This window comes from Rhamphochromis longiceps, linkage group LG20, assembly GCF_057381845.1.
Source record: "Rhamphochromis longiceps isolate RC_006_pf linkage group LG20, R_longiceps_female_GT1.1, whole genome shotgun sequence".
Taxonomy (NCBI): Eukaryota; Metazoa; Chordata; class Actinopteri; order Cichliformes; family Cichlidae; genus Rhamphochromis; species Rhamphochromis longiceps.
In genome coordinates, this window is record NC_140576.1 from 35767172 (window position 1) to 35787997 (window position 20826).

The window sequence follows — 20826 nt, forward strand, 5'->3', positions numbered from 1 at the left end:
CTTGAGTGTAACGGTGGTTTGCACCGTTTCACAAACCCTCTGTATTTCCTGTATTCATGAAGGCATCTCAAAGATGCTCATCTTGATTGATTGATTTAAAGATCTGAGGCTGTGCACATTTACAGATTTACCAGCTAGTATATTTCTCTGTTTATGAGAAACAGAAACTTGAGCTTAACAAAACTTAATCAGCCCAGATTTGCTCATTATAGTGTAAATTTAGACTTCTTACTGCTGAAATGTAATAGCTGGAGTTTGACATGTAATTTGTCTCAGAGCCACCGAGGGGCGACAGAGGACGTTTTTTGAAAGGGAAGGAGGATGATGACCTTTGGAGATTCAGCTCCTCACTGCAACATGAATCCAGATTTTTATCACAAATGGAAACTTAAACAAATCGAACAGAGCTGCCTTCTCATCCGGACTGTGGCTGAATCTGTGGGAAGCGTTATAAAATCCGGGTATTAGGACAAGCCACAGTTTGTGTCCTGTGGTAGCCAAGACCACCTGGGGGATCATATAAAGCAGTTAATTTAAATGTTTTACATAAAAACAGTTCCTGGTAAAAAGGGTATTTTTTTTAAGATCACAGCAAGTTGACTGACTTGATTGACAAAATATCCTGTGTCATTTTTATTCAAATATAACAACAAGAAAAAAATGTTGAAGCGATGCATATTTATCTTCAGACATCTTATGCTGTTCATCATCTGTTTTCAAATGAGGTCGTCGTTGTCAGAATGCTCTTCTCTTCGCTGGAACGAAGGAGCAGAGCATCTCTAAGCCCAGATCTTGTCAAACATGAAGCAGATGCGCTGCAGCAGCAGAAGACCACACTGGGAGCTAAAAACTGGAAAAACATTTTCTGCTCCGAGGAGCCGATTTCTGCTCCAACATTTGGATGTTTGGGCGAAAATTTGGTGTAAACAACATGAAACCATCGTTCAAAACGCTACGTCCAGATGAACAGAATCAACTTTTGGGAATTTACTTACTTAGCTGTATCAAGACATCATAATATTTAATTATTAATGTTGTCAAATGCTTTTGTTACGTCCCTCTGCCGCCCCTAATCTCCTCAATGTTTTCAGCTGGTGCTAATTGGCCACACCTAGTCAGGCACACCTGAGGCAAGCTTCCAGAGAGCTCACTTGTCTTTGCCTTGGTGGCTCCAGTCATTTTAGCCAACCTACTATTCCATTTTAAGAAAAAACCTCTTCCTACTAACACTCTGGTATTCATCTTTTTTTTTTTTTTTTTTTTTTTTTTTATGTTGTGGCTTTTGAGCCGGGTTGTAACACTTTTAATGCAATTCAATTTTAATTATACAGCGCCAAATCACAATGACAGTGGCCTCAAGGCGCTTTATTTTGTAAGGTGGACACTACAATAATACATACAGAGAAAAACCCAACAATCATATGACTCCCTATGAGCAGCACTTTGGCAACAGTGGGAAGGAAAAACTCACTTTTAACAGGAAGAAACCTCCAGCAGAACCAGGCTCAGGGAGGGGCGGGGCCATCTGCTGCAACCGGTTGGGGTGAGAGAAGGAAGACAGGATGAAAGACATGCTGTGGAAGAGAGACAGAGATTAACAACAGATATGATTCAATGCAGAGAGGTCTGTTAATACATGTTGAGTGAGAAAGATGACTGAAGAAGAAAAACTCAATGCATCATGGGAATCCCCCGGCAGCCTACGTCTATTGCAGCATAACTAAGGGAGGATTCAGGGTCACCTGGTCCAGCCCTAACTATATGCTTTAGCAAAAAGGAAAGTTTGAAGCCTAATCTTGAAAGTAGAGATAGTGTCTGTCTCCTGAATCCAAACTGGAAGCTGGTTCCACAGAAGAGGGGCCTGAAAACTGAAGGCTCTGCCTCCCATTCTACTTTTAAATACTCTAGGAACAACAAGTAGGCCTGCAGAGCGAGAGCGAAGTGCTCTGATAGGGTGATATGGTACTACAAGGTCATTAAGATAAGATGGGGCCTGATTATTTAAGACCTTGTATGTGAGGAGCAGGATTTTGAATTCTGGATTTAACAGGAAGCCAGTGAAGGGAAGCCAATACAGGAGAAATCTGCTCTCTCTTTCTAGTCCCTGTCAGGACTCTTGCTGCAGCATTTTGGATTAGCTGAAGGCTTTTCAGGGAGTTTTTAGGACTTCCTGATAATAATGAATTACAGTCGTCCAGCCTGGAAGGAATAAATGCATGAACTAGTTTTTCAGCGTCACTCTGAGACAGGATATTTCTAACTTTAGAGATGTTGCGCAAATGGAAGAACGCAGTCTTACATATGTGTTTAATATGTGCATTGAAGGACATGTCCTGGTCAAAAATGACTCCAAGGTTCCTCACAGTGTTACTGGAGGCCAAGGTAATGCCATCCAGAGTAAGAATCTGCTTAGATACCATATTTCTAAGATTTTGATTAAAAGTTGCAACACCTTCCCAGGAAAGCCTCTCCCACCTCCTTTGTTCTTTGAAACCACAGAAAAGTTACAGTTTATGTTTATCAGGATTGGTGATGAGCTGGGCCTCTTCCACGTGTGGAGGCGTATAGTTCCTATAGTTCCTGGCAAAGTTTAGTCAAATTCCCTTACATAATGCCAGAGTTATTAATGAGAAAATGTCACCCATCAGGGTTTCATTCAAGCATTGGGCTGTGTTGAAAATAAGAAGTGAGACAAAGAGAATGAGACAGCACTGAACTTAAACTACAAAGTCCTGACTACAAAAAGCTACTCTGAGGTCCTGGAAGAGACGACCAGTGGAAAAAGAATCCAAGGTGGTAATTTTTTATTTCAAAAAAGGAAGAAATCATGAATCAACCTGCTTTGGTGACATCAGATACACTGAAGAAGAGATGACAGTCTTGTAGGATGGACACAAACCGCTGCTCTTTGCTGCCCTCCTGGCTGATTGTTCTCTAGTTTTGCTTTTTATCAGCGTCCTTGTCACGACTGCAGGTGAAAAAGTGAAGATTATGGCACGAACAGGGTGATAATCTCATCTCTTCTCCTTTCATAGAGGATACTCCAGTCTGTCCTCCGCTAAAGGAGGAAATAAAAGATAATAAAAGAAATTTAATTTGTAGTTCTAAATAAACTCTAAATGCATTTAGGACGTTTTTTACTCACTTTAAGTCTCTTCCACGATGTTATTTCTCTCTCCAACAACGTAGGTTACAATTATATTAGCATGACCAATTATGCAAATTAGGCGATGACGTCATTTAGCGACTTTTATGACAGCCAATAGCAATTTTCCTTACTGAGGAGTTGGCAACACTGGTCGTTTCTATGGTATATCGTTTATATCGCTCTCCCCTACTTCAGGGTCGTGCCAGTTTGTTAGAATCCTTCCTCAGAAAAACTGACTGCTCGTGTCCAGCCTGTCACTTGCTGACGGTTCCTTTCTCCTCGGGTTTCAGAGTTCTTTCACAACACTGAATTTTTGTCACAGCTACTTCACAGAGTTTAAGTATTAGTCAGGGCCTTTCAGAGGCCAACAGGCTGAGGCTGTTTCTCTGAAACGCAAGTGTCCACAGAAAAACATCCTGGGTCAGAAGCTCCAACCTGCCTCTGGCTCTGGTTCGTTTGGAATTGCACTGAATTTCTGACATAATTATTGGTAGTGATAGATGTTGTTACTGTTTTCATGACCACGGTGTACCCATCTTCTGATGGCTGCTTCCAGCAGGATATTTGCTCACCTTTGGCCTCCTGACAAGTGGTCACCACATGTTTTACCCTGAACGGCTTTACTCACCTTTCGCTTGCCAAGTGAATATGTAACTGTGTAACTGTGGCGCCTGCTTCAAGCAGGATCAGCTCAGATCAAAGTGCTTTCTGGGTGTTCATTGCAGTCTTGTGAAAAGCTGTTAAAACCTTTTTTTTTTCGTGGTTAAAATGGATTTTTAACTGTTTCTTTTATTGTCTTTTTATTTATTAGGCACCTGATTCTCTTACCTTTGGTACGTGCAGGAGCAGGAGATTCACACCAGAAATGTGCAGCTGATAAATCTGCAGCATCTGTGTGACGCTATCATGTCAATGTGGATCACAATCAATGTTTCCAGCACCTTGGAAAAAGTGGCTGGTGAGTGCATGTTACATTATACCCAGCTAGAAGTACACAACGTGTTAAAAAATAAAATAAAGTGTAACGCAGGCCCGCAGTGATCTTCTAGAAAAAGTTTTTATACGATTCCTACAGAAACTTTTCCTCTAAACAGAGCCGTTAGAGGTTCCTCAGAGAACCCTCTCTTAAGTTCAGAGCAGATATTTGATTAAACTCAGCTTCAAGTTGTTTCCTGTAGCGTCTCCTCAGTATTTTAACCTCATCAATCAGTAAGTTACAGATGTCACAGTCCTGCTCACGTAGCCTGAGGATAAACGGTGCTTTGAAATAAAAATTGCATCACGTTCAAGTTGAGGCCTCTCTCACCTCGTTTTTACCTGAAACTACAGCACAGTTGCGGTTAAAGGGACTTAATAAGAAGTTAGAAGCTTAGTGCTGAAGAACGAGACTGGGGTGACGATGGATCCTGTTAACTTGGATCTGCTGCAGAAACTGGATGGACTACAAATACTAATCGTAGGTCCTTCACCTCCTGTTCTTCTCGTGAACCACCAGTGGAAAATACGAGTCCATTTCACGTGTTTGTGAGAGGTGAAATGGACAGAGAAGCAACACCTTGTGGAATCTGTGCGAATGATTGTAGATGTGAAGAGAAAAGGGGGTCAAGCCGGTACCAGCAAGGTGTGCCTAATTAAGTGTCCAAGTATATCACATAGAACAGCCTGCCACTGAAGTTTCAAGTCAGAAGGTCGTGTCCTGAACAGCGTGATGGTCTCCTCTCATTTCCTCTCATGAAGGATGCTTCAGGGTCTTCCTCAGAAAACCCAGCTGTTGGTCTCCAGTCTGTCACTTTCTGACAGCTATGACGTCGTTCATTTCTCCTCAGGGTTTCACCAAGTTCTTTCACAACATCAGGTGTTTTTCACAGCAACCTCACACGGTTTCAAGTGTTAGTCAGAGCTGTTCAGACCACTAACAGGCGGCGCCGTTTCTCTGAATCACAAGCATCCACAGGAAAACATGCTGGAGCTGCTCAGAAGCTCCAAGTTCAGCTTCAGAGCTTCTCACTCTGAAGTAAAATGAGAAAGCACTTATTTATCACCTGTTCGTGGTGGAGCTAATATTTTCCATCCAGCGTTTTTTTTTCTTTTACATAAAACAAACGAATGAACAAACAATCCGCTCCTCTCGATCCGCACGCAGCAGTGCACATCCCAGTTCCCGTTTATTTCCTGAGATTTTGATCTCAGCTTGTACAGTTTTAATGAATGAAAAGTTGGTTGGGACCAAAGCTGTTACATTTTTAACTTTGAGTTGGGTTTAGTTGCAGTTACATTCCAGAGTGTTTCTTTTCTTTTCAGTTTACTTTTAGCGTTTTAGTATTTTTATTATTAGTGGCAGGGGCAGATGCAAGACGTTCAGGACAGATAAAGTACAAATATAACATTTGCAGCCTGGCAGTGTTGGAATGAAACATAATGTCCCGGAGGTGTTCTGTTAGATTTATGTCATGCAAGCGTGGGGGTGAGTCGGTGGTGTCAGTTCCTTCAAACTCCAGGAACTGCCTGCGCACTCCTGCCACATGATGAAATTTCTGAAGTGTTTCTTACAAGTTTACCCTTCCCTCTCCTCAGATGTATTTATTCACCTTCTGTGCCTCTAAACTTTTATTGGGGCTCTGCAGCCCCCTGGTGGTCTGTTGAGTTACTGCAGGAACACTACCTTTGAGACCCCTTCCAAAGGATCTACTGCCAGCATTACAATGCCAGATGCCACAGGACACCCCCAGAGGTCCTATGTCTGTGCCACAGCATACCTGGAAAATGCCCCACACCTCCCCCACAGTGTAACTGAGCCACCAGATACCCTCACTGTAAAAGTCAGATCTGTCAAAGGGGCCCAGAGGCCAGTACATAGGAGTGGACCCAAGCAAAGACACCAAACAGAAACAGTGATTTACAAGTTTATAATAAACACAAAGATAGCAATGAAGGCACTCAAACAGAGGGCGAGTGTAGTTAGACTTGGGAGGAAGGAGTGAATACCAGGAGGTGAGAGGAATATTGATCTCGGGGGCTCACTGGTGGAGGTAGAGGTCATGAAGCCTTGGGGAGGAGAACTAAATGAGTGTCTGAAAGGTGAGTGGGTGAATGAGGTGCCAGCCTTATCTTCCTGATGATCCACAGGCGGGGGAAAATGGTATGTAGTTTTGAATCCGAGGATTAGACCGCAGAGACGTGAGGAGAATCTTGCCAATATGACCAGCGTCCAGGTAATTAAGCTGCAGGTGAGCAAAGCGGTGGTGCAAAGCATAAGCGAGAGCACAAGAAGCGCTGAGGCCTAGTTATCACCATGAGGGAGCTGACTGACTGGTGGAGAAATGATGGCAGTGCTGGTCTCCTAAAGTGCCTCAGTGATGTCAGGTGAGTAAGGTAAGGTGAGGAACTGAGAAGGCTGACACAGGTAAACACCGGCAGGCAGCGGAGAAACACCAGAAGCTCACTCGGATCCTAACAGGCTGAGGGTTTTCCGTTAAATTGTCACCTGTCCACATGTGAAAACGTGTGCTAAAAACAAGCCGACGCTCAAGCGTCAGGCTGTAAATCTGACACTGTCAAAGCTAAAATGCTAATGTTGAGGCTTCAAAATGCAGAGACAGCAATAGTGGCTACATCGATATTTAAGGTCGAGTCTGCAGATACAGATACTGTCCTGTGTGTCTCCACTCTCCCCCTCTGCACATGTCTGAACCATCTCAGCCTCAAGAACTTTGACTACAGATGCCACCACCTTACAGTCTCCTATCACTTTCAGACCGCACACTCTGCATAAGATATACTACACCTGGGTGCACCTTCTTCCTCTCTTATACCACTCATAGTCCTTAGATTTAGATCTCCTCCACCACCCTTTCTTCTCTCTCACTGCCTTCTAACATGACTTCCCCCTTTCCTCTTCCTTTGTTTTGGGCTAACAGTAGCACAGTTTTCCAATGAAAATGAATGCCTAATTCTAACCCTCCTAAACTTAACCTAATTGTAACCCTGACATTAAACCACTTTTTGAGCCTCAAAATGCATTTTATCCCCATAAATGACTGTTGGTCATCTACTAAAGGTTGGTCATCATGTCCTAACCAGTGAGAAACATTTGCTCAAAATAATTATTTTCTAAAAGCAGTTATCTTTTTAATATTAAAAACGTAGGTCACTAATTCAGTTTTCCATACTTGTGTTTATAGTGAGTGAATTATATTGATGGGATGTGGTTCGGTCATGCAGGAGAACTTCAAGCCTTTGCACTAGTTTCTCCTCCCTGAAGCTTTTTCCAGCTGCAGGTTTGGTGCTGACAGCTTCAGGTTAAGCCACAGATCACTCAATCTTCACGAGAAATGTGGCGTCTGGGATGTGAATTAATCTGAGAGACTCCTCCAGGAACACGGTTACATGGTTAAAATGATGCGAGACACAGAGGGTAAATAGAAGAGGGAGAAAAAGCGACGGGGAAGGAAGAGAAGAGGTGAGAAAGATATGAAGGGAAGAAAGGAGTTAAAAAGAAGGAGAAGTGAAAGAGAGGGGGAGGATAAGAGGAAAGGAAGGAAGGAGGAAAGGAGAGAGGGCACAGGGGGAGAAGAGCGAGGGGACAAGGAGGAAAGTCAGAGAGAGAGGGAGGTAGAGATGGAGAGGGGAGGAATGGCAATCGGGGGGCGTGGTATTTGTCGTGACGTCACACAGAGCGGCAGCTTCTCCTTTTAAAGCCGCTGGTCCCTGACGGACTGACAGACTTTAAATACCGACTCCGCCGGGATCTCTGACAGCTCTGCGCAGCGGGACGCACTCTCCTCGGTCCGGACGCGCTCTTCCTCCTCGGATGGAGCTGCTGCTGCAATTCCTCCACAGTCTGCGTCGCCGCCGGGACTGAAGTCGTGAGCAGCTCCGGTTCTTTTTTCTTTTTTGATTATTTTTTAGGGGAATAATAGGACTGTTCTCGGTTCCGCCGTCCTCTCTGTCTTCCAGCAGGCCGCCGTCTCCTCCGTGACTCTCTGTTCCCATGCGATTCTTCAGACTCACATTCAAGTGTTTCGTGGATTGTTTTTGAGGTCGCTGTCCGATCGTCGGTGTAATTCCCTTTCTTTTATTTCTATTCTTATTTTATTTTTCAAATTAAACCCCTGTAATTCGAGAACCCCCCCCCCATTTTTTTAAACAATAGACTTTCTGGATTTGTGACCTCCTTTTTTAAAAAAAATAAAAATAAAATAAAAACATTATTAAATCATCTGAAAAAGAGTTGGCGTCATAAATAAAAGACCACAGTCTGGATCCTCGGCGGCACAGAGGAAGAATCACGTTTCTTCTGGTTGTGAGTGAGGAAGAGTGAGAGGGGCCGAGGATAAAGGTCCTGACCCGCTGTCTCTGAGTGACTGTTGGTCTGTAACTGGCAGCTGGCTGGTTTAGTGGGAGTCTGAGAGGAGGTGAACACGAGGTGTGGAAAACTGAGACTGTGAGACTAAAAGGAGAAGAATAACTCAGTCTTTAAAGAGACAAAACCTTCAAAATAACAGCACGCTGAGGGGGACTGGTGTTTTACTGGTTTATGTGGTACCTGACTGGTTGCTTGGACTTGAGTTTTGGGGACTTCTAAAAATACAAAAAGCCAAATTAAAGGGAAAACACCACCCAGCCTTTGCTGACTGGTATCTGAGTGCTTTTTGGACTGAGAAACTGACTTTAAGGATTATAATCTGCAGGAATTAAAACACTCTAAAGTGGGAATTACAGCTGATTATTCCTTCTGGTATCTAACTGGTGTCTGGGTTTAGGAGTGATTTAAAAAGACTGAAATCTGAAGAAAATAAAGGGATTCTAAGTGGGAACCATTGCTGACTATTCCTACTGGTCTGACTGCTAGCCTGAGTGGGAACTGTGGGGAAACACCTGAACAGAAATAAGAGATATTGCAGACAAAACCTGCAGGAATTAAAGGGGATACAGAGGCTGAATATTTGGAGCACTTCCTGACTGGTTCCCATTCTGTGAATGATGGAGAAGCAGGCTCTTCCAGCCTCCTCCTGCTCTCTGGTTCTCCTGGAGGAGACCAAAAAGAGCCCCATAACTCTCTCTAATGGGGGCGGTGGCAGTGGTTATGCCCCTGCGGCCGCTAATGGCAGCCTCGTCCCGCTGACAGTGGCGGGGACAGGCGTCGCTGGTGGAGTGGTGGGCACTGCTTGTGTTGGACAGGACAAAAAAGGTGGTGTGGTCAACGGAGCTGGGCCTGGTTACCAGGAGCGGGAAACCTGGACGCGACAGATGGACTTCATCATGTCCTGCGTGGGCTTTGCTGTAGGACTCGGAAACGTGTGGCGGTTCCCCTACCTGTGCTACAAGAACGGAGGAGGTGAGATGCACCACACACACACACCTGTACGGGGCATGTGCACATCCTCACTTTACCTAATGGTTTCTGCAAGATTGCTGTGAGACAACCAGTGAGACAGACACTTTTTTACTGGTATCCACAAGCACAGATTCTTAGATTTGTGCTTGTGGATACAAACTGTCCAGTTTTCGTGCTCTTGGATGTGAACGGGAATGCTTATTTTAATTTTATAAGCAGATCTTTTCCACAGCTTCACGTTTGTGTACATGGGTGTGAAGATTTTCCACTTTTAAAAGTTCACATTCGAAGGCTGGACACCACCAGACATTTTTTAGGGATTAAAACACACATGCTGCATGTTTGAAGCTGTACAAAGAAGATAAATAATAGCTTAAGAGAAAAATGAAAGCTTTAAAGTCTTTTCACTTTAGAAATGAGGTGGGCCAGCATTATCCCACTCCCCAAAATGACTCCTCCTCTGTGTTTGTGCTGATGTCAGAGAACATCCAGAATTTTATCCTCCTCACAGGTCAGTGTAGGTTTCAGTTCACCTTCAGGTGAGTCCAGGACAGAACAGGAAGTTCAGTCTAACTGTGGCGTGGCGCTGGAGCTGAAAAACATCAAAAATAAACTTTTCCTTTCCGAACTTTTCCTTATGTCAGTCAAACCAGCTGTTTGAATCTCAGATTATTTTACTGAATAATTAAATTTGTAGCTGATGGGGGAGGAGCTAAAATACCAGGGGGCGTGGTTTGCTGTAGAGAGGCTTGGACTCGGTTTCTCAGTGACATAATTGGCTGCATGTGTTTGGATGGTGGCAGCGACATGTGTGTTATTGATCAGAGTGACAGCAGCAGGTTCAGCCGATCAGCTTCCAGCACAGTAACGTGTGTGTGTGAGAAAAGAACCACAGCAGGCATAGAGGGAGATACTGTTACTGCACGTGATGCCTTTTACCATATATAATACAACTGTGTGTGTGTGTGAGTGTGAGTGTCTCGAGTTAACTGACTTTTATTGAGCCTGATGCTCCTGCACGCTGCTGCAGGGTACATTGTAAACGTGAGGCTGGGCATGGACGCCTGCGTGCACGTTGTCACCTTCTCTCCAGTTTGAAGAGACTCAGTGAAATGTAGGAAAGCAAGACTTATATTCAAAGGAACTTTATTTCAAAAGAAAGGAATTAGCATCACAGGAGAAATGATTCAAAAACATGGATAAACCCAGGAATCTCCAAGCCTCACATCCAGTGGTGGTTACAGTTACACATCTGCACTGGTATTTAAATACCAGGACTGTCTGTCGATAATCTTAAAAGAAATCTAGTTGCTTTGAGCTCAGGCGCTTTAAAATTCAGCAAATCCTCAAATTTTAGACGCATTAATCAATAATCTAAACGTATATCAATAAAGTCACAAAAACGTTTGTAAAGCTTCGTTTTCTGTTTTGTTTGATCATAGATTTATAAATTGATTACTTTATTTTTAAGTCACTCCAAACTGAATTCTTTTGGGCTCGTTGGACACTTACAGATGTGGTTTTAGGCGTTTTTCTCCCAGTTTAATTAAAAACTATTTAATTCAAATGAAGGTTTTTTGGGAGTAGAGGAGGTGTCAGCAGGTGGATTCATCACCTCTGTTTGTTCTGTCAAAGCTGAACTTTAGCAGCAGAGAAAGAAAGGAGAAAAAAGTTGGATCCTGTCACCTGCAAAGGTCTCGTTCACACAGTCGACCAGTCTGAGCTGGACGGAGAGGAGGAGAGACGGGAAAGGTCTGAATGTTCGCAGAGAGGAGGAGGAAGAGGAGGAGGTCAGGCTTAAATCACAGAGAGCGAAGAGAAGAAGTTCAGCTCTCACATTGCAGACCGTCGTCATGTGACTCTGTAAAGGTCACCTGCTTCACATCTGAAACCAAAGTTAAAGGATCATTCTGGCGCTTTTTCAGCCTTGTCAGCAGCCTCAGTTATTGCCTTCGTCTTTGAGAGACGACTGTGTGTTAACAACTGTTTAATGGAAACCACAGGGTTCAACAGAAGACTGTAAAAGCTGTGTAATGATTAAAAACACCAGGTAGAACATCTCAGAGCTGATTAGGTTAATTAGTAACATGATTGTTAATGAAAAAAAGCATTCCAGAGACACTCTAAGCAGGACCTGTTAGGTTTTTATTTCCAGCTCATTTTAACATTTTAACTGCTAGAGTAGCTTTGTGTGACTCACTGCTCAAAATCATCCTTCTTTGCCTTATACTGGTCCTTGTCACACTCCCTGGTTTAGCTCCTCTCCCTTTTAGGCTAACTTTCTTTCTTCTGACTTTTGCAATCAGGAAACGAGAGAAAATGGCAAACAATAGCTTAAAAAGGTAATGTGCGAGTCTAAGAAGACTGTCAAAAAGGCCACAAAACCAAATGTTGTTCAGCAAGTCAGCAGAGAAAGATAAATTACATTCATTTGTCCTAAGAAAACACAAAAAGCCAAACCTGTCACCTCCATAGACGGTTTATTTTGTAGGATGCATTAAAATTTCAGATGACGTCTCCACATTTAGTTTGTTTGACTCTGTGTGTAAACCTGGTGACTTTGTGCACCTTCAGCTGATTATTGTAACTTGCATGCAAATCACGGTGTAGCATTTCATATCAGAACACGAGGTAAACGCACTGCACACACGCTCCATCGCGTTTGGTCTGAACACATCATTCCTGTGTTTAGTCGCTGACTCTGATTTAAGATGTGCAATCAGCACTTTATGCACATGTTGCACCTCTGAGACGTCCCCATCAGGCGGACATGTGATCAGTGTTGAAGCCGAATCTTGAAAACTGTAAAGACCTGATTTTCCTAAAGGTTGTTTTCTCCACAAGAAGGGAGGGGCCATGCAATCACTTCTGTCTGCTCGTTTGTTCGTTCACAGTCTAACATCCACAGTTTTCAAGATATCACGGTTAAATTTTCTATGAGCTATCAATAACAGCTCGAGCAGATTTAATTTGGGTGTAAATCTGGTCAAGGCCAACATAAAACTTTATATTACCCATAATGTTTTATGGATCATCTTCAAACTTCACAACAAGACCTCGGGAGGCGATTTTGCAAACATCCCACACTGCATGAACAGACAATAAAATGTCAAGTTTTTACAGTTTATAGAAGGATTTTAGCCAATTCTGCTTCAATCAAATAGGTAATAATAATAAAATAAAGTTTCATGGTTCACATGAATTAGGAAACAGCTTTAGTTTCTATTGGATCATCTCGACACTTTAAATCAATACATCAGCCATTGATCGGCATAAACGCTTTCTTTGATCGGATTATTTTTTTAATCCTTGTAGTGTCCTCGGGATTCCCATACACTTGTTTGCCATACACCTGGGGTCATTTTTGACCCGAGGACACACAAGGGTATACACCATTATAAGACACAAAAAGATTAACGTGCTACACTAGATTTCCATTTTACCGATGCTGACATCGGCCCTCGCCATTCACGCTCTCTTAGTGCTCTTGTGTCGTTTCTGTAAACCGGACGGTCTTGTAATGTTATTGCATATTCACGATCAATCAGCCGAATCGCTCATTATTGTAACTTGTCTATGGGAAAATGCGCACATGCAGTATTTTGTGTTAGTGCGTGACACTCCCTGCAAACATGTGTAGCTCTCCTTTTTTTGTTTAAAATATTTGTTGCTGTTTATTCCTCCTGTTAATCTTTAACAGTATCTGGTTAAATTATTCATTCAGCTTTACAGTCTGGTCTGTAGCTGTTTTATCAATTTTTCCGCTTTATTCTTTTAAAGCTGTTCTGAGGAAGAAGGTTAAATATTCATAACTGATCTCGTCTCGATTTGCTGTTGCGTAGACTAAGCTGTAGACTAAGGCCAGGTTTTTGTAGCTACAGTATCCGGACGACCCATAAACGTGTCACATGCAGACAAACGCAAAGTTCCTGTTTCAAAAAGAGGTCGGCTAAAAAGACACTCGCTGATGTGCAGAACCTGCAGAATCGCTCATCCAGGAAGCTAACACACACGTTATGAATTAAATATTCCCAAATATCTTTGTGAGATACGTGTTTAATTTTTATATCAGACAGACAAAATTTTATAAAACAATTGTTCGGCCAGCCTTTGGTTTTTTTTAAAAACACTGCTTCAAGATCTTGTTGTTGAGGGTTGAGGTTAGCTAGAGTTAGGTCAGTTTAAGATGACTGAAGGTGAAATGAGGTGAATCTTGGATGTTAAGAGACTTGGCAAAGCATTAAATAGAATTTCTAGTACAGATAACGGTCACATGAGAAACTTTTAGCAAAAATGAGAAAACTCCTCATCCGAACGACCTCAAATATGGTAGTGAGCTCACCCTCGTCCCCAGAGAGAAACCTGCCTAGTTTAAAGTGGATCAGATGAACGGTCATCGAGTTAGACAAAAAGGGACAAATGGCAGTTTCCTCCATTATCAGTAAGGGAAAGTTTCTATATGTTAAATAAAAATGTTTTACAGGCTACTTTCTACTTTTATCTGAGTAAATGTTGTGTTTTACATCCTTCCTTTCACTCCTTTGTGTCCTTCCCTCATTCCCTCTGTCCTCTATCCTTTTCTGTCCTTTCTGTCTTCGTTGTCCAATAAATCCAAGTCACTTAGATTTATTATCCTGCAGAGCGTGTTCATGCTGCAGTCACCCTACCAAGGAGACACACACACACACACACACACACACACACACACACACACACACACACACTATCATTCTCTGCTTCAGTGATTATAAAATGACCTGCAGCTCAGTTTCATCTTCACAGATCAGTTCTGTCCTTCAGATCGCTCGTCCGTCTGTGTGCGCCTCTTCTGTCTTTGAGAGGACCGGCTGTAGTTTAAAATATTCTCAGCGAGGACATTTTGTCCAAGCTGTTGTTTGTGAACGTTTGTGTGCATGAGAAGTGGATCATTTCAAGGTTCAGTTTGGTGATGAATATTATGAATCCCCTTTCTCTAATTCTTTCTGTAGAATTGAAAGGGTTAAGAAGAGGGTACCGGGATCCTTGAGGGCATTCTCCGAGTGCCTAAAGACTTACCAAAGGTCAGTGAAAATGTGCCAAGGGTCCTTGAAGGTGTTCCAGGGTACCATTGGGATCTTTCAAAGAATGACTTCTAGCTTCCACAGATCATTGAGGAGGATGCTGCGGATGTTATACGAGACATTTCAGTGTTTTAATTTTAGAAGGACATTGAGTTGAAGGCAGAAGACCTGGAAAGGTCAGTGAAAATGTTGCAGGAGTTCTTGATGGTTTTCTAAGGGTGCTGTTGATTTGAGACTCCATAAGTCCTAGAAATTCTCCCAGGGTTCAACCAAAGGCCTCCAATGGTGCTGCTGTGGTTTTTGGTGGTCCTGGGAGCATTTGCAAGGTTGGTTGAGATTATACTAGAACCTAAGAAAGATTTTTCTGGAACATTTAGGTTTTCCAAGGGTCCTGCAAAATGCAATTATTTGCTAATCATTTAAACTCTGTATATCTGATAAATAAACAACATATCAAATGCTGGAAAAGACCCTGGAATAATAAACAAACTGCATAATTAAGCTTGTTTGGAAACAGGGAGGTCAGCTGTTTATTTGACCATTCTCCAGTTACTGCAGTATTGATCTGCTCTGTAGTCAAGCAGTCTGATTGATCTGATCAGAAGTGATTGTTCCTGCTCTGCTTCATGTCTCCATGGGAACGTTTTTTTTGGTGAGGTGTCAGGGTCGGAAGTCAACGTTGGATACAGATTTTGTGTGCGGGTGTGTTTCCCTGCCAAATGTGACATCATCATCCCTCTCACCACGTGGACCTGAGATTAACAGGAGTGGCCTGTAATCTTTTAATCCTGTTGACAGAGCTTGCTCCTCCTCTCCTCTCCTCTCCTCTCCTGGATTCAGGAGACAGACACTATCTCTACTTTTAAGATTAGACTTCAAACTTTCCTTTTTGCTAAAGCATATAGTTAGGGCTGGACCAGGTGACCCTGAGTCCTCCCTTAGTTATGCTGCTATAGGTGTAGGCTGCTGGGGGATTCCCATGATGCACTGGGTGTTTCTTCTTCAGTCTCTGTGTGTTTATACATTTATACACCTCTCTGTATTTAATCAATAGTTATTATGAATAATCTCTGGCTCTCTTCCACAATGTGTCCTTTGTCTCACCCCCACGGCAGATGACCGCCCCTCCCTCGTTCTGCCGGAGGTTTCTTCCTGTTAAAAGGGAGTTCTTCCTTCCTACTGTCACTAAGTGCTTGCTCATAGGGTGTCATATGATTGTTGATGATTTCTCCGTGCTATTGTAGAGTCTTTACAACTAAGCTTGATTAAGCTTTATAAACAAAACTGTATTGAATAGAATAGTTAAAATGTTCATGTTCACTTTTGAAGTGGTTGCAGATGGAGGGACTTTTAGGATGATCTTCTTTGAAGTCCTGAAACGTGCAAGTCAGAGTTTCCTGAAAGAAGTAGTAATCCTGAACATCCTGAACATTTCTTCAGGATGTTCCAAAGGCTCAACGTGGTCTTGATGGTCCAGTACAGAAATTACTTCCATCAGTGATGAGGACTTTTTATAATTTTTTTTATGAAACTCATATAAACCTCGATTTAGACACAGAATTGTTTGGTATTTGATTTCTACAATATTTTTCTTATTTTTTTACGGCCTTCAGCTGTTCGTTGAGTCATGTTATGGATCTTTCTCTCTGCTCAGTTAATGTGGGCGAGTCTAATTTCAGCCGAGCTGAGGTTAGAATTTGGCAGCTAGTGTTTGTGTGATGTCACTGAGGCTCCTGGCAAGTAGACAGGAACCTGTTATCTCACTGTGTGTGTAGTTTTATGCAATCAAAGTGACTGATGAGTCAATTAGCTGGAGGTTTGTATGTTTGATATCAGCTATAGAGAATTTTGAGCTAATTAATGATACTTGGACCAGGTACTACAAGGATAAAATCTATATTCCTATTTTAATGAACTGTTTCCATGTGAGCATGTATATTATATACTTTCACTAAGTCATGTGCAATTATTTAATAATAATCTATATCTTTCCCTCTTTTTGTATTAACTAGTTTAACCTCCAAACAAAATCTATAATAATAAGAAATGTCACAGTTGTGAAAGAGACCCAAAACATTTTTACCAGACGTGTTCAGGATGTTTCTATTGACAAACCAAACGTCGGCACTGATGTTTCACTGAAATGTTTCATGTATGTCAGAAATAAAAATATTTGATCAGTTGGTGTTTGCAGTTTGGAAAATCAGTTGAATTTAGGCTTATCTCTATTTGATTTTAGCCTGCTATAGTCACTCCCACCTCTCGTGTTACTGAGCCTTATTTAAGTAGCAAACATAATATCTGCACTCACACAATAATTGACCTTTTATCGGTGAGTTGGCAGATTGAATAACAGTTCATAAACCTGTAATGAGGCCGATTTGGATGATACTTAAGCTGCTTTCACACAGTTGCCCTTTCTCATACATGGCAGATAAGAGGAGATGGTCCACATCACTAATGGAAATGTTACAGTGAGCTGCTTGAGCAGACCAAGCTGAAGACGAGGCTGCCTCCTGGGCGCCTCCTGGGTGAGGTTTTCCGGGCATATCCCACCGAGAGGAGGCCCCCAGGCAGACCCAGGACACACCGGAGCGATTATATCTCTCGGCTGGCCTGGGAAACCCTGGACAAGCTGGATGGATGGAAGTTTAAATGTTTGTCTAAAAGGTCAACATAGCAGCAGACAACCACAGATTAAGAGTGTTGGAGTGTTTTTTCTCAGGTGTGTTAGTGAACAGTAGAGACACATAGACCTGCACAATTCATTCAGATACGAATTGGAAGTTATCAGGGCAATGACGAATCTCCTGCTCTGTCATTAGCCCTGTTATCAGTCTGTCAGTCCCTCAGCACGTCAGTGCTTAGCCCACTGACTTACCTCGGATTAACCAGCTTAGCTAGCTAACTGTAGCGCTGCAGCTTAGCGAGGTAACTGCAGCTGTGGCTCTATTTGTTTCTGACTTACTTTCAACTCTGAACTGACCACGTGTGGGACACGTTAGGTGACGCTACCACAGCACAGGGTGATATTATGCCCTTTTTCACGTTGGACCTTTTAACTGTCAGTCCTGTGGTTACTCATGTAATCATCCTGAAATCTTGGTAATTGATTGAACTGCAAACAACTGCACAAAAGCTAATATGTATTTTTTTAACACAACATGTGACTTTCATGCAACGAGCAATAAGCATTTATACAAACTTTACACATTTCTTTGATGTTTTCCCAACGACATAACATAATGTCTGCCTCTAACATTTTGGTAATGTGTTTCCATGTGTAGCTACAGTTTTGTGCATGTGTGTGTCTGCTGTGGGTTATCATCAGTTTGGCTAAATGTCAAGGTAAAATAAGATTCTAGAATTATATTCTAGATACAGAGAGGTCAAAGGCAAGATTGTACAATCTAATCAGTAGTCAAAAGCTGGACTCTTGAATCTTGTCATTAGCCAAAGATTAGACAACAGAATCTCATCAGTGGTAGAAGGCTGGACTGAAGAATCTCGTCAGTAGGACTCTTGAATCTTGTCAGATTGGTTAGTTTATGCATTGCTGGCGACTTCCACCATCTCTGATGCTAATAGTCTGAAAAATCGATTCTCACTGACCGGCGGTTCATTGTCAGCTAACTAAATGACCTGACAGACAAACTCGGCCCAGCTTACTTTGATCGGGATTTATCTGCGGCAGCTCTAACTCAATTTGAAAATCAGAATCTCCATAGAAGATGATTTAAAATCGAACTGTTGTTTTAGAATAACTTTACTTTCGCTAGCTGGATCTACTAAACCGACCGAGCTGCTCAATGCTGATAATTGTTCAAATAATACATTTAATTTTCTTCTAATGGTATTTTCTCAAAAAGCTTTTTCGCTTTGATCTGACTGCACATCTCCTGCAAACTGTATTCAGTCTTCCTTCAAAATAATTTTTTTTAATGCGTAATCTGAGTTTTGGCCAATAGAGTACAAACAATCTGTAAAAATGTTTTGGAGCCGTCAAACGCCTGGAACTTTAAAATTGAAATGAAGCATCTTATTATCACATTGCTTAATGCAAAGTTAAGTTGGTGTGTTTCAGTGCAGCTGACTGTGATGAGGCTATAGTACTCTGTAATCCCATTAACACTGAATTACTGATGAGCTAACAGCATTACACCACTTAGCTCTGACCGTGTGTGTGTGTGTGTGTGTGTGGGGGGGGAATTTTTAGCGAGCTGCTGGCATAGCCGACCCTCCCCCTTCCTCCATCCTCTCTCTCTCTGCAGTCATGACTCACTAGCAGCTTGTGTGTTTTCATGCTAAGCTAACCTTGGCTAACACAACAGAACAGTGTTTGACTATGAGCGGCAGCAGGCCTTCGCTAACCCACGTTGATTCACTCGGGCTTGCGTCATTCATCAGGTTGGCGTCATTCAACCTGTCGTGCGTCTCATACGTCATCAGCGGTGATGTGAGCTGCATGTGAAGCAGCCTCACTCTGAGAGCTGGTGGTGTGCACCTGTTTGTGTGTCATTGTGAGGACCAGTGGAGGTTTTAGATATTATGAGGACATTTGTGAAAAATGTGGACGGTTTTGGATAATGAAGATATTTGTCAGCACAGTGGACAGTTTTAGAAAGTGAGGGCATCTTTGGAAAAGGCCTTACATCAAAGGCCTTGTTGGATAGTGATAGATATTTTTTAATAGTGGGGATCAAGTTTAAGCTATTGTGAGCATTTTTTTTCCAATTATTGTGAGGACATTGGTGAAAATTGGACAAATCTTGTAGACATGTAGATTTAGATACTGCGAGGACATTTGTCAACATTGTGAACAGCTTTTAAAAGTACAGACATTTTTAGGGAATGATGGATACTGTGACTTTGTTTTCCGGAGGACATTTGTGTGGACATCTGTGGATATACAGTTTTAAATATGTAAGCTCAACATTTAGTTGAGCTGTTTGAGGGTTCAAACCTATTTTTAGGCTATAGATTAGAATACTAGCTATGCATGGTGTAAGCCAGGGTCCTCACAGTGATAGAATAACACATACAGTGGGGCAAAAAAGTATTTAGTCAGCCACCGATTGTGCAAGTTCCCCCACCTAAAATGATGACAGAGGTCAGTAATTTGCACCAGAGGTACACGTCAACTGTGAGAGACAGAATGTGAAAAAAAAATCCATGAATCCACATGGTAGGATTTGTAAAGAATTTATTCGTAAATCAGGGTGGAAAATAAGTATTTGGTCAATAACAAAAATACAACTCAATACTTTGTAACATAACCTTTGTTGGCAATAACAGAGGTCAAACGTTTACTATAGGTCTTTACCAGGTTTGCACACACAGTAGCTGGTATTTTGGCCCATTCCTCCATGCAGATCTTCTCGAGAGCAGTGATGTTTTGGGGCTGTCGCCGAGCAACACGGACTTTCAACTCCCGCCACAGATTTTCTATGGGGTTGAGGTCTGGAGACTGGCTAGGCCACTCCAGGACTTTCAAATGCTTCTTATGGAGCCACTCCTTTGTTGCCCGGGCGGTGTGTTTTGGATCATTGTCATGTTGGAAGACCCAGCCTCGTTTCATCTTCAAAGTTCTCACTGATGGAAGGAGGTTTTGGCTCAAAATCTCACGATACATGGCCCCATTCATTCTGTCCTTAACACGGATCAGTCGTCCTGTCCCCTTGGCAGAAAAACAGCCCCATAGCATGATGTTTCCACCCCCATGCTTCACAGTAGGTATGGTGTTCTTGGGATGCAACTCAGTATTCTCCTTCCTCCAAACACAACGAGTTGAGTTTATACCAAAAAGTTCTACTTTGGTTTCATCTGACCACATGACATTCTCCCAATCCTCTGCTGTATCATCCATGTGCTCTCTGGCAAACTTCAGACGGGCCTGGACATGCACTGGCTTCAGCAGCGGAACACGTCTGGCACTGCGGGATTTGATTCCCTGCCGTTGTAGTGTGTTACTGATGGTGACCTTTGTTACTTTGGTCCCAGCTCTCTGCAGGTCATTCACCAGGTCCCCCCGTGTGGTTCTGGGATCTTTGCTCACCGTTCTCATGATCATTGTGACCCCACGGGATGAGATCTTGCGTGGAGCCCCAGATCGAGGGAGATTATCAGTGGTCTTGTATGTCTTCCATTTTCTGATGATTGCTCCCACAGTTGATTTTTTTCACACCAAGCTGCTTGCCTGTTGTAGATTCACTCTTCCCAGTCTGGTGCAGGTCTACAATACTTTTCCTGGTGTCCTTCGAAAGCTCTTTGGTCTTGGCCAT

General features: G+C 42.5%; 1 protein-coding gene across 1 annotated transcript in view; it reads left to right on the forward strand.

Annotated features, from left to right (window-relative positions):
• The first annotated feature begins 7857 nt into the window (after nt 1-7857).
• Nucleotides 7858-20826, forward strand: part of slc6a8 (solute carrier family 6 member 8) — a 40016-nt gene continuing 27047 nt past the window's right edge. Inside the window, exon 1 of the mRNA XM_085394171.1 lies at nt 7858-9485. Coding sequence (XP_085250297.1) covers nt 9128-9485 — 358 coding nt within the window. The 5' untranslated portion in view covers nt 7858-9127. The remainder of the gene's footprint in view (nt 9486-20826) is intronic.